The 14227-nt window shown below is 38.4% G+C and overlaps 1 protein-coding gene across 1 annotated transcript; it reads right to left on the minus strand.

Moving 5' to 3' along the window:
- Positions 1-2806: 2806 nt before the first annotated feature.
- Positions 2807-6947, minus strand: LOC133039776 (uncharacterized). The gene is made up of 2 exons (XM_061118724.1): positions 6218-6947; positions 2807-6063 (listed from the first exon to the last, which is right to left on the minus strand). The coding sequence occupies exons 1-2, from the start codon at positions 6945-6947 to the stop codon at positions 2807-2809; spliced, it is 3987 nt and encodes a 1328-aa protein (XP_060974707.1).
- Between the last annotated feature and the right edge of the window lie 7280 nt (positions 6948-14227).

Genomic DNA, 14227 nt, shown 5'->3' on the forward strand with positions numbered 1-14227 from the left:
TTATTTTTTTTATACATTTTTAATTATTTTTTCTTCATAGTATAAACTTATATGCATTTGATATATATAAATAATTTATAATATTTTTAAATTATATTTTTATCACATTTGTTTAAAAAAAATTATATTTTATAAGATGACTCTAGGTTGATCGGTTTGTTAAAATATAAATATAAAAATAAACATAAAATATTTTTTAAAACTGAACAAAAAATAAAAATTTTAGTATTACTTATTTTAAATATTTTTCTTTCAAAAAAAATATTTTTATTTTTTGTAATATATAATAAATAATTAAATACATTTTTAGTACAAAATAATCTATATATATACATAAAATGACACTCTAAAATTTTTCTAAAATTATTTTTCTTTTCTCTCCTTAAATCTCTCATTTTTAATATTTTATTAGAGCATAAATCTATAATTAATATTTTACTATTATTTTAATAAGTTATTTTTCTCTTCTCTCTATAATTCTCTCTTTTTTTATATTTAATTAGAACATAAATTTAAAAATTGATAATTTTATATTATTTTAATAATTTTTTTAAGAAAACACATTATATATATACTATCACACGTTGTTATTATTATTATTTTTTTTAGAAGATACAATTCTACCAATTTTTTTATTATTAATTAATAAATTTTATTTAATATATTATTTTTATAAAAGAAAATTATGCTGATTCACTTATTTATAAAAGTGAGCTGTTTACTCATTATTTGATTTGTTTTATATATACAACAAAATATATTGGGGTCAAGCCTAGGATCATGTTATACAGATGAGATATGATTTTAAAATAATATGATAAGTTTTCTATAAATTTATTAATTTTTATAATAATTCGAGGGGTCAAACCTAACATTATGTTATACAAGTCGTGTCTGACTTCCATTATAATAACGAAATTCGGTAAATACGAGTTGGATCGGTCTGTTTGTACACACCTAATTTTTCATACAAAATTATATGAAAAAATAGATTAAAATTTGATACAATTCATTATTTAGCTGTCATTATTAAATAAAATTTATGATTTATTATAAATATATAATTTAAAATTTTTAAACATCCGCCACGAAGCGCGGGTTGTTTACTAGTTTATTATAGAGTCTTTTAATCAAAATAATTTTTTCTAAAAGTTGGGTTGTACCAACTTTATTTTTTAGCTGTAGCTTCTCCATAAATTCTTCAATAAGCTGTTTTTAAACTGTTTACCAAACATTTTTTTATTACATCTTTTTTTTTAAAAAAAATATACTTTTCTAAAAAGTTGTGCCAAACAAACCCTTATCCAATTCTAATTGAGATATCTATATAAAATAAAAATAATTAGTTAAAGTGACTTGTCATATAAATGTGTATCACGTGTATATATAGTTTATGTGTGCAAATATCATTAGGGAAATTTGATTTTTTATCCTTACATTAGAGAGAATTTTTTTCCCTAAACCTATAATACATTATATTGGTAAGATGAGACAACATTTACTATATTCCCACATTACCTCCCTCATTCAAATCTAACCTCTCTCTTTCCCCTCTCTTTCTCTCTCTCTCTCTGTCTCGCATCTCTTCGCCACACGCAGACCGCCCATAGCCGTCAACGCAGACCGCCCACACCCGTCCACGCAGACCGCCCACACACGTCCACGCAGACCGCCAACACACGACCGCCCCCACCGTCCACGCAGCCGCCCGCCCCACGTCACCCACAGTCGACCGCCCCCCACTGTCCCCTCTCTTTCTCTCTTTCTCTCTCTGTCTCGTATATCTTCTTTTTTTTAAAAAAAAAATTCATTCAATTTTTGGTTCTTAAATTGATGAAATAGATTAATATGTTGCAATTTTCAGTAAAATCTGTTAGTTAAGGTTAGATTTAAGATGAGATCTGTTAGTTAATAGGGTTGAAATCGGTATGAGTTTTTTGTCGAAAATAGATTTTTTAGGTCAGGTCCGATGGGGTCCGATGCCCGTCCGATGGGGCCCGATGTCAGTCCGATGGTACACAAAATTATTTCATTTTTGGGTTTTTTGGAAGTCGGTTTGCTGGGGGTCGATGCCCGTCCGATGTGTGTCCGACAATACACACATTTAGCTCAATTTTTTGGCTTTTGAAGGTCGGGCCCGATGCCAGTCCGATGTGTGCCCGATGGTACATGATTTTAGCTCATTTCTGGGCTCTTTAAGGTCAGGTCGATGTGATGTAATTGGAGGGTTGGGTTTTACTAAAAATTATCCCATTTTACAAATAGGAAATTTTATTTACACCTCTAAATTTTTTAAAGCCACCCCATTTTAATAATTTTAATTTAATATAAAATTTATATCTTTAGTTATACTAAATTTTTTCAACTTTTTCCTTCCATTTCATAAACTTAAAAAATATACCTATCAAATAAAATAAAATTATATTTTAATTATGACAAAAAAATTAAAATAAAAATTTTTATGAAATTTTCTTAGTAAAAAATAAAAAAATATATACATGAGTTAGAAAAATTATGAAAATAAAATTAAAATAAGTATTAAAATTAACACCAAATAATGTGAGAAAAAAATTTTAAAAAAATATCAAGAGTAATTTTTAAAAATTATTTAAGTTTATATTTCTTTTAATAATAGGGTGTATTTATAATTTAGCGGGATGCAAATAAAAGTTTCCTTTATAAATTTCTTAAAGTTTTAAATTAGTGGACCAATTTTAGTCTGCATAAAAATTCAAATTTTTCTATCATCACACCAAACAAAATAGTGTGAATTTTTTTTTTTTTTGAGGGAAAATACTTGTTATTATTAAACAAATAGAGATTCGTTTACAACAACAGAGTATATAGGTGGAGGGATAATCTCCAACCAAGTACAAGTCTCATCCAACCCTAATGCAAATTTAGCGAGTCCATGAGCCGCGTCATTTGCAGAACGTTTAAAATGTGTAACATTTACATTAGGGAAAAAGGATAATAGACTAACAACATCAAGAATTAAATCTTTAAATTCAGAATTTGAATTGAAGGGAGCTTTCAAAGCATTGGCCACCATAAGAGCATCGGTCTCAATATGCATGATCGGCAGGTGGTTTTGGATAGCCCAATTGAGACTGTGAAAAAGAGCCTTTGCTTCCATCTCATGAGATTTAAAGTTTCCTGTGATTGGCATTGAAAGAGCAGCTTTGACATGACCATTTGAATCCCTAAGAACAGCCCCTACACCAGTTGTGTAAGTGGAAACATTAACTGCTGCATCAATATTAAGCTTAAAAGCACCAGTAGGTGGTTTCGACCAAGGAATAGTAGCTGGTGTCATTTGGAGAGTCGTAACTGGGTGCACGATTGCAGAAGTAGCAGCAGTAGGTGAAGTTCGATGTTGAGCTGCACTAAAATTCTGCATGAAAACAGTAGAAAAAACAGCAAGATCCTTGGCTGGCCGAGCACTTTTACCGTGAACTACTTTGTTTCGTTCAGTCCAAATCGCCCATAGAGTACAAAACAGTTGCTCCATTTCTGGTTTTGTATAAACTGATGCAAGATGAATCAAGTAATCACCATGTTTCATAGAAGTACAAGCATGCCAATCAAACCTGTAATTAAGAGATCGCCATACTGCTTTAGCATATTTGTAGCTAAAAAGAGCGTGACCCGTGGTTTCCCAAGCTTGTTTGCAGATGGAACATGTGGAGTCGGTGATAATCTTCCTACAAACAAGTGAGGTTGCAACTGGAAGAGCATCATGAGTGATACGCCAGGCGAAGATCTTAACCTTTTGGGGGATCTGAAGTGACCAAAACAGCTTCCACCAAGCTAATTCAGAAGTTGAGCATGAACTGATGTCGGCATCTTCCAGCGATGTTGCAAGATGATAGGCACTTTGTACTGTGAATATTCCTGAAAGTTGATGATGCCATATCAATTTATCTGCTGTACCGAAGTAACTTAATGGAATCGTCACGATTTTCTCCAAATCAAGTTGGCAAAAAAACTGCTGCAGTAAGGGTACATTCAATTGTCTCTCTTCAGTAATAAAATTTGCAACCACACCATTGGAAGGCCCCGAGTAGCAAATGGGAAGGAAGGTAGTGTGACCAGGAATCCAAGGATCCGAACCACAATTAATAGATCGACCTTCACCAATTTTCCACCTCAACCCTTTGATCAACAGCTCACGGCCCCATGTAATTCCTTGCCATGTTAGTGATGGGGAATGACCCATAGAAGCTTCTAGGAATGAATTGTGTGGAAAATATTTGCTCTTAAGAAGTTGTCCAATGAGTGAATTCGGGTTCTCAAGTAGACGCCATGCTTGTTTCGCTAGAAGAGCTTGGTTAAAGTGTATAAAGGATCTAAAGCCCATACCTCCTTCACCTTTTTTTTTGCATAGCAAATTCCAAGAGCGCCAATGTATCTTTGAGCCATTCTCATTCATACCCCACCAAAAGTTGGCCATCATACTTTCAAGTTGTTTGCAAAAATAGACCGGTAGACGGAAGCAACTCATAGCATATGTAGGAATTGATTGGACAACAGCTTTAAGGAGGACTTCCCTTCCACCGGCTGAGAAGAGTTTTTCGTTCCAAGATTGCATTAGTTTCCAAATCCTCTCCTTAATATTGCTGAAAAGTACCTTCTTATCTCGTCCCGAATAAGATGGCAAGCCAAGGTATCTTTCATGACATTCACGAATAGGCATGGATAGATGGCGGTGAAAGAAAACTTGGGCAGCTAAAGTTGTATTCGGGGAGAAAGACATGACACATTTGTCAGGATTGATCATTTGTCCAGAAGCTAGACGATATGTATCTAAGACCCTCTTGATGGCTCGGCATGAACTTTCATCAGCTTGACAAAAGAGTAGACAGTCGTCGGCAAACAACAAATGAGAAATGGATGGAGCATGTCTCGTTAGCTTGTAACCATGTAAGTTGCCCATATCTTGCTCATGTTGAAGTAGCCTCGACAAACCTTCAGCACAAATCAAAAAGAGATAGGGGGACAAGGGGCAGCCTTGTCGTAACCCTCTAGTTGGCACTAAAGAACCAAATACTTCACCATTGATGAGAAAAGAAAACTGGTTTGTAGTTAGGCATTTCATGATAAGTGCAACCCAACCAGTAGCAAAACCCATCTTTCTCATTACCTCTTCAATGAATCGCCATTCAACTCGATCAAAGGCCTTACTCATGTCAAGTTTTAGAGAGGCAATTCCATGACGCCCTGTGGTCTTGTTCTTAATAGCATGGACCAACTCGAAAGCCACCAGAATGTTATCAGTAATCAACCTATTAGACAAAAAAGCACTTTGCGTCTCAGAGATTACCAAAGGAAGAACCTCCTTAAACCTGGCAACAATCATCTTTGTAACCAATTTTGAAATGACGTTGCACAAGCTAATAGGACGAAAGTCTTTCATGGTATGGGGTTTCTTGATTTTCGGAATGAGAGTGATAAGTGTTCGATTGAGGCTTGAAGGATCCGCACCATTATTGAGGATGCTAAGCACGGCTTGTGAAACTTGGTCACCAACAATAGACCAATGTTGTTGGTAGAACATGGCTGACATTCCATCTATTCCCGGACTCTTATCCGCAGACATGGTTTGTAATGCATTTCCAACTTCATCGTTTGTAAATGGTGCAAGAAGAGAAGCATTATGATCATCAGAAATCACAGTAGGAATACACTCCAAGATAGAGGCAAGGGCTGTATCATCTATTAGACCAGCTGTGAAAATATCTGAATAATAATCTCGCACAACCATGGAGATTTCATCTTTAGAGGATACCTTTGCACCAACATCATTGAAAAGAAATTTTATCTGATTGTTTGATTTCCTGGCATTGGCTTTAGCATGAAAGAATTTTGTATTCCTATCCCCACAAGCAAGCCAATCAACCCGCGAGCGCTGCTGCCAGTAAGTTTCTTCTTGTGCCAATAATTCATCAAGAATATTTTCAGCTTGTTTTAATTCATCAAGGTGACTGCCGGCCTGAGATAGAGAGTTGTTGAGTTGCTCCACTTTCTTTTGAGTTTTTTTAATGTTTTTTTCATCTTTCCGTACTTGCTGTCATGCCATGTTTGAAGTTTGTCCGCACAAGAAGTCAGGTTGTTTATTACAGCCAAAATTGGATCAAGTGTAGCAGAGTTTGACCAATTTGAAGCAATAATCTCGGGTCAGACAGCCACAATTTTTCAAATCTGAACCTGCTCTTACGTTTGCTGGTGTTGTGTTGTGCTGAAAGTAGATCGAATGAAGCGCAGATGGCACGATGATCTGACTGATAATAGTCAAGGTGCTGGACATTTGGTGTGTGGAAAAAATCCTCCCAATGATTATTAACGAAACACCAATCTAGGCGTTCCTTAATGGTGTTAGCGGCTGTACGATTTCTTGCCCAAGTGAAAGGATCACCCTCGATCACGGTTTCATGTAGACATCCTTTATCAATGGCTTTCCGAAAAGCTTCCATTTGAGATTCACTTCGAAGTGATCCACCCGATTTGTTACTGTTAAAAAGGATTTCATTGAAGTCACCTATAACAAACCAAGGAAGGTGAGGAGCAACATCCGCAAGTCGTTGGAGCAAAGTCCATGAGGCTGATCTGTTATGAGCTTCGGGAGCACCATAAAAGCAGGTTAAATGGAAAGTTGGGCTGTCATTCATCTTCAAATAACAATCAAAAAAATTTGGACCAAAGTTCAAGAGAGAAATGTCAATATCATCTTTCCAAAGTAACATTAGGCCACCACTAAGACCCAAGCGAGGAGATTCCAACCCATTTGAGAAGAGGAGTGATTGTCGGAAGCGAGAAACTGAGTTTATTGGTAGTTTTGTTTCCATAAGAAACAAAACTTGGGGCGATTGCTGCTGAACAAGCAACCGTAAATGTCTGAACGCACTAGAGTTCCCCAAACCCCGTGCATTCCAGCTTAGGATTTTCATGATGAGTTGCGGGGTTGCCTTGCAACCTCCGCACTTGAGTCTTTGGAGAAACTAGAATCTTCATTTTCAGAAACTAGAGTCTCAATGTCATCGTCTCTTGACAAAGGAGAAGATGATGATCCTTGGGCATTTCGACATCGTTTCAGCATACTCCTCATGGACAAGGAGTCATTTTGCCTTTTAAAAGTGGTTGCTGAAGGCTGATTTTCTTTGGCTATGGACACTTTAGCTTTAGTGTAGGTTGGGAGATGAGCCATAGATTGAGGAATAGTTGTGGGTGGATGAGTGGTGTTGAGAGAGATTGGATTAAGAACAGGTGGGTAAGTAGCATAAGTGTTGCTCTGCAAAACAGGTATGTATAAGTGAGAAAGATCCGTGACAGCAACAGTAGCAGATCCATTTGTGTTGGCATCAGATGTAGTAAAAGTCTCAGTAGAATGCTGGAGAACTTGCTTATTTTTTTGGTTACTGGTGTGTGAAGTGGAGTGGTTCAAGTTGCTTGCAAATGGTTTCGATGGTGGAGGTTGCTGATCATTAATGTTGCAAGTAAGTGGGAGTGTGTTTGACGAGAATGATAGAGGTGATACTGGTGTATTTGTATTGCTAGTGTGGGAAATTGGGTGATAATTGTTGCTGGTATATAATGCAGGAGGTGATGAATGTGGGTTGGTGATGTTGCTTTGATGAGAGGGAATGTTTGGGGTGTAAGGTTGCAGAGATGCAGAGCGAGGAATGTTACTGAAATGGCTGTAGGGAGTGAGAGATTTAGGGAAATCACTGCTAAGGCTGGCGTTGGAACATTGTGTGTTGGGCAGATTCGGTTGGATAGAGGAGGGAATGGTAGTGGCTGATGAAGGAGTTTGTGAGATGAGACTGTTGGTGTCAATATGTGTAGGAAATGGTGGATGAATGGTACTGGTGTGTTGTTGAGGCCTGGATAGTTGGTGATTGGAAGATTCTCCATCAAGTAGAACACGAGGGTGAGGTTGTCCACGGGAAATTAAGGATGGAAGTGTGGATGTGATTGTAGTGCGGGCCAATCTTGTAAGTAAAGGCCAAGCATTTCCTTTGGCAAAATCCGTTCTGTAGCGATCATAATTATTGGTTGGTAATTTTGCCCCTTTCATCCATGGGCCATATTGGAAATCATCATCATTACCGTTGTCCATTCTTTCCATGAAAGCAACACACTTCTCAAAAGGGTGGCCTAGACGACCACATTCAAAGCAAAATTCTGGTAATCTTTCGTAACGAAAGTCAATCCAAAATTCATCTTTTATTTTGGGCAGCCGGATCATGAGACCTCTCAACAATGGCTTATTAGTACAAAGTTTAACTCGAACCCGCAAGAAAGGACCCCAACCTTCATTGGTAGAATCATCAAAAACTTCAATGAATTCACCAATTATATTTCCAATTGCTTCAGCCAACATTTTAGATTTACTCAAAAAAGGTAGGCGATATATTTGAACCCAAAAAGGAGTGAAAATCAAATCTTCCTTAGAGACATTTTGCAGAGCATCTGGTGTACGAAGCACAATTAAGTGGTTTTGAAAGTGCCAAGGTTCTTTGTTCAAGACCCTTTGTTTATCTCCATCGCATCCGAACTTAATATGAAATAAACCATCTGTTTCCTTATATTCAGTAATCAGAACGTGGAATCGACCTCGCCAATGACCCGACATTTGGTCAATAAAGATTTTGCTGTAAATATTTTGATGAGTAAGGACTTTGGCCAGTAGAGTGTGGTGATGAGTAACAGGCTGCGTAGAGCAGTATTCAGGAACTGTGAAGATGGATCTTTCCTCATCAGTGAGTGAAAAATTAGTGTGCATATCATTGGTTATTGAATCCATGGTGGTGATCAGAGAAAGTCAGTGAAGGGGAATCTTGGTGCCGGCAAGGAGAAGTAGCATGGAGGGAACGGTTATGTGGTAGAAATTTTAAAAAAGATTGGTGAGAATAGCAGTTTGAGTGAAAGAGATTAGCAGTTGAAGAGGAAAAGTTTGTTAAAAAGAAAACATAACTAAAAACTGATAAAGACCCAATACGGGCACTTATGGGAGAAATCAAATTTAAAACTTAATTATACTATTACAGATAAATACTTAACTTATTTTTTTTAGTGGTAAAAATATATTCTGTTAATATTTTGTTACAAATACAAAATAGTGTGAATTAAATTAGATCGATACCCATAACTTGTCCATTAGACATAACATGTGTATATTATTTTTATTATTATTATTATTATTATTATTATTGATTTTAATTACGTAACTTATATATTTTGTTGAGCCAACAAAATTATACCGATGAGATTTTTATTTTCTAAAGATGGATCGATCGTATAATTACGTATTTGCTAAATAAACAGAGAATGAGACCCAAGAAATAAAAAAGAGTCTGTTCTTGTATGTACAATTAATAATTAATATAATTAATAATTAATAATTGTAGAGTTATGTGATGAGTAGCTAGACAATAAAGATAACTAACTTATTTCCATTGGTCCAGGTTTAGCTAACTCATCATTTTTGTAATTCTAACGTTGTTACCAATAATTAATAATTAATTACCTATACATATATATGGTTTATTATTAACTAAATAATATATTATTATATGATGACTTTTTTTTTTTTTGAAATAAAGCGTATATATATTAGAAGGAAACAAATAGTCAGACCTCACGGTCATTACAGAAAATATTACTCGGAATAGTAGAGACTTCTACCATACCAGAAATATTGTTGGCAAACACCCACTTGGCCACATTATGGGCCGCAAAACTACAGTTTCTAGAAATATAAGAAAAATTACAGCAAGTGAAAGAATTAGAGAGATGTTTGCATTGTCTTGCGTAGTTCTCAAGCTGCCAAAAGGATTCGTCACCCTTTAGGTTCTTGATCACCATCTTAGAATCACTCTCCACTATAACAAAAGGGTGATGCATAGTGGCCGCCGTCTCCAAAGCTAACATACAAGCCGCCGCTTCCCCAATAAGAGAATCACTGAAGTGAAGCTTGTTAGTCGCCACCCACAAAATCGATTCCGTATGATCTCTGGCAATTGCCACCACACACATGGATTCCGCCCCGACTCTGACATCGCAGTTGATCTTGACCCACTCCTCAGGCGGGGGGGACCAATCCCGAGTATCAGCAACCTGTCGAGACTTGAGCAAACTGGATCCATAATCAGCGTAACAATAATTTATAGAATCAATGTAATGTTTCAAGCTACCCATATTGTTATTATGAACCTTCTCGTTTCGAGCCCTCCAAATCGTATCAACCACGATAGAAGCATAAAGGAATAAATCATCTGTATCCACTCCTCTGGTCCTAAGGTTCCACAGAAAACTAACCCAGTCCCACATACGGGCCCCAGATTCCACAACAGGCATAACTCCCCAAGGGGAAGATCTCCAAAGGTGAGACGCCAAATCGCAATAGAGAAATAAATGCTCCATAGTTTCGTCACCATTACCACAAAAGGGGCAGGTGGTTTCATTAATACCCATTCTCTTAGAAAGGATAGCCCTAACGGGTAGCGCATTGGAGAGGATACTCCACCAAAGGACTTTGTGACGCTCCAGAACTTTTGAACTCCACAGCTTGTTCCAAAGGTTCGGAGCAACATTACACAACGGAGCCCGTCTCATAGCTTGGATCAGATAGGCCGATTTGGTAGAGAATCGACCATTAGAGTTCTTTGACCAGATCCATCTATCTCTACCCTGACCACTCGGTTTACCGCCCCTCAAGATACTATTAACTGTTTCCCTGTGAAAGAGATCATTGAGCTTCCGGATGTCCCAATTCCCGTCAGGTAAAAGCAGATCCGACACAAATTCAGATGTTCCCTGGTAGTTTTGCTTGGGCTTAGGGTAAAAATCCCTGCCATGTATAACCCATGGGTCATTCCAAATGCTTGTATCGCTCCCATTAGCTATCAGTTTGCAAGCCCCTTCCTTTAGAATCTCTTTTGTACGCACCACATTCCTCCAAAACCAGGAGTCAGAACTCTTAACATCACAATCAAAGAATTGTCTACCCCGCAGGTATTTTGCTCTAAGCACCTTACAACATAAAGACTGGTTCTCATTGAGAAGATCCCAACCCCACTTGGCTAAAAGGGCTTGGTTCATTTCCAAAGATTTGCGAAATCCAAGCCCGCCCTGAGACTTGGGTAGACACAGGTGGTCCCAAGCCTTAAGACAGATCCCTCTGTTACCTTGTTCACAACCCCACCAAAAGTCTCTAACCATCCCGTCAATTCTTGAAGCCAGTTTTTTTGAGAGTTTCGTCGTTTGCATGGTATAAACAGGCAATGCCAGGCCACCGTATTTGATCAACGTGGCACGACCTGCCTTAGAAAGTGATTTTAATTTCCACCCATGCAACTTCTTAACCAAATTATCCAGGATGAAGTTGAAATCAGCATCCTTCTGACGGGATCTAAACAAGGGGAGTCCCAGATAATTTATGTTTCCCATCCCACAATTGAGCCCCAGAGCCTGTTTAATACTCCTCTTCATCCCGATACTTGTATTACCAGAGAAGAAAATGGATGTTTTGAGCTTGTTAATACTTTGGCCCGACCAATTACAGAATTTCTCTAAGCACTGCCACATCCCCTTGGCTTCAATCAAATTAGCCCTGCCCACCAGAATAAGATCATCGGCAAAGAAAAGGTGGGACAAAGATGGGCCATTTCTGCTCAACTTAATACCTTTTATAGTTCCACAGTTTAGAGCATTCTCAAGGATGCGTGAAAGAATTTCCGCCGCCCAGATAAAAATGTAAGGGGAGAGGGGATCCCCTTGTCGAATGCCACATTCTGGGTTAAACCCACTAATCTTCCTACCATTGAGCAGGAGGTTGAAAGATGTCGTTGTAAGGCATTGTCGGACCCAATGGCGAAACTTCTCAGGAGCCCTGAAGCTGCATAGGACATGATCAATAAAAGACCAGCTTAACTTATCATACGCTTTAACTAAGTCAATTTTGATAGCAAAAAAACCCTCCTTCCCTTTCTTTTTCTTGAAAGAATGGATAATCTCTTGGATTAAGACATTATTATCCTGGATGCTCCTGCCCGGGACAAAAGCAGCTTGGGTAGGACAGATCAGTCTCGGGAGGATCACTCTAACTCTGTTAGCAATAACTTTGGAGATCACCTTATATATGACATTACAAAGGGCAATCGGTCTAAACTGAGACACTTTCTTTGGGTTAGGGACTTTAGGAATGAGTGTCACATTAGTAGTGTTGAAGCCTCTATGTAAATTTCCAGTGAGGAAGAAATCTGTCACAGCATCACAGAAATCTTTTCCTACCGAATTCCAATAATGTTTGAAGAAGAGAACAGACATTCCATCCGGCCCAGGAGCCTTCATACTACCCATCGAGAACAGTGTTTGTCTTATTTCTTCATAACAAGGGATAACCTCCAGCCCTGCTTGTTCCGAGGGGGAGAGGTGGTCCGAAATCAGGTGATCTAATCTTTCCAACGGCCCTTGGGGCGGGTTTTTAAAAATATTCCCCAGAAAATCAGTGAATTCTTTTCCAATTGCATCTCGATCAGTTAACCAAACCCCATCCGAACTCAGGATGCTCTCCACTGAGTTCCTTCTATTCCGAATTGTAGCCGCGAGGAAGAAGAACTTAGAACATTTATCACCATCCTTTATCCACGAAACCCGGGATCTTTGCTGCCAGTAAATTGACTTCCGTCTTAGGGCCTCATTAAGATTATTCCTTATCTCCATCTCCTGAGCCCAGGCTCTAGTACCCGTAGGCATACTTTGGATAGCTTGTAACTGGTCTTGTAGCTTGGAAATGCACGTATCTAGCTTGTCGTATTGTTCCCGATTCCAATTAAGCAGAGCAAGGCGCGATGCACCCACTCTCTTATAAACTCTGGCCGGGGCCCAATCATGAGAAACAGATCCCCACGCATGTTCCACAATTAAGGAGCTACGGGGGTCCCTAGTCCACCAGGCCTCAAAGCGAAAAGGACGCCTGCTTCTGGAATCATGGACAACAGACTTAATAAAGAGAGGCCTATGATCAGAATTGCAGGTGGCGAGAGATTGAACTACCACCCTAGGAAAGAGTCTTAGCCAATCATCATTGCCAAGAGCTTTATCCAGGGCTGACTTGATGTGCCTGCTACCATCTCTATGGTTGTCCCAGGTCATGCAATCCCCTTTAATTGGTAAATCAACCAGAGCATGATCATTGATGAGGTTTGAGATAAAGGGGGTAAATTGGTCCTTTCCCCGGGATCCTACTCTCTCTGAGTCACTCAGCACAAAATTCACATCCCCAAGGATTAGCCAAGGTCCTCCGAATTTACGACCAAGCTCCATCAAGTTAGACCAAAAGAGCCTCTTTTCATGATAATAAGGGGGTCCATACACACAAGAAAGTAACCAAGGATTCCTAGGGGGGTCCGAGTAAACAATACCGGAAATCTGATTTTTTGAGATCATAATAGTTTCAAACATAAACCCCTCTTTCCAAGCCAAGATAATACCCCCCGCAAGCCCCACAGCCGGAAAAATAATATTATGATAAAAATGGAGATATTTAAGAGTACGTACCAAACTTGTAGCTTCCACTTTTAATTCGGAAATGAAAATGAAATCAGGATCGCACGACCGAATCAGGGCTTTTAATTCCAGAACTGTAGAGGTCTGCCCAAACCCTCTACAGTTCCAAGCCACACCTCTCATGGCTCCTGTGGAGGAGGAACATCGTCCTCCTCCACAGGGGTCAAATTCACCTCATTAGCACCGACCGCCGAGCCCACAACAACAATTTGAACCAAATTTGTTGGCAGAATTGAGATATCCGCCAAACGGGCCTTGGCCTTCCAAACCGTCAGTCTAGAGGATTGTCCCAGAGACACTGGCATGTCAACTTGCAGGGATACATTTGCGGAGATCATAGAACTCCCCTGCTTGGTCACTTCATCACTATCCAAAGGCTCATCTTGTTGAAAATTAATCTCTTGGCCACCTCCCAAGGTTCTAATTTCATACAAGTCCAACTTTCCAAAATGATTAAGCTCTAGTAGCAATAAAAAAGAATAAGGAAGAATTAAAAGAAAAAAGTTAAACAAGGCCTTATCTTCATTGGTAGAGTAATAAATTTTCCCTTCTGCCCAATATTTAGGAAATCATATTGGCCCAATTCAATAAGAGGAGTGCACGGCCCACCATCCGCCTGAGCACTAACAACCAAAGGCCCACCAATAATACGCCTTTT

Source organism: Cannabis sativa, chromosome 7 (genome assembly GCF_029168945.1).
Source record: "Cannabis sativa cultivar Pink pepper isolate KNU-18-1 chromosome 7, ASM2916894v1, whole genome shotgun sequence".
Classification (NCBI taxonomy): domain Eukaryota; kingdom Viridiplantae; phylum Streptophyta; class Magnoliopsida; order Rosales; family Cannabaceae; genus Cannabis; species Cannabis sativa.

Bases quoted from the DNA above. Each gene is read 5' to 3' on its own strand.
- LOC133039776 (XM_061118724.1), bottom strand. From the start codon at position 6,947: ATGAAAATCCTAAGCTGGAATGCACGGGGTTTGGGGAACTCTAGTGCG. The intron at 6,064-6,217 runs GTAAGAGCAGGT...CATGACAGCAAG, and splicing joins ACAACACAACACCAGCAAAC to TACGGAAAGATGAAAAAAAC.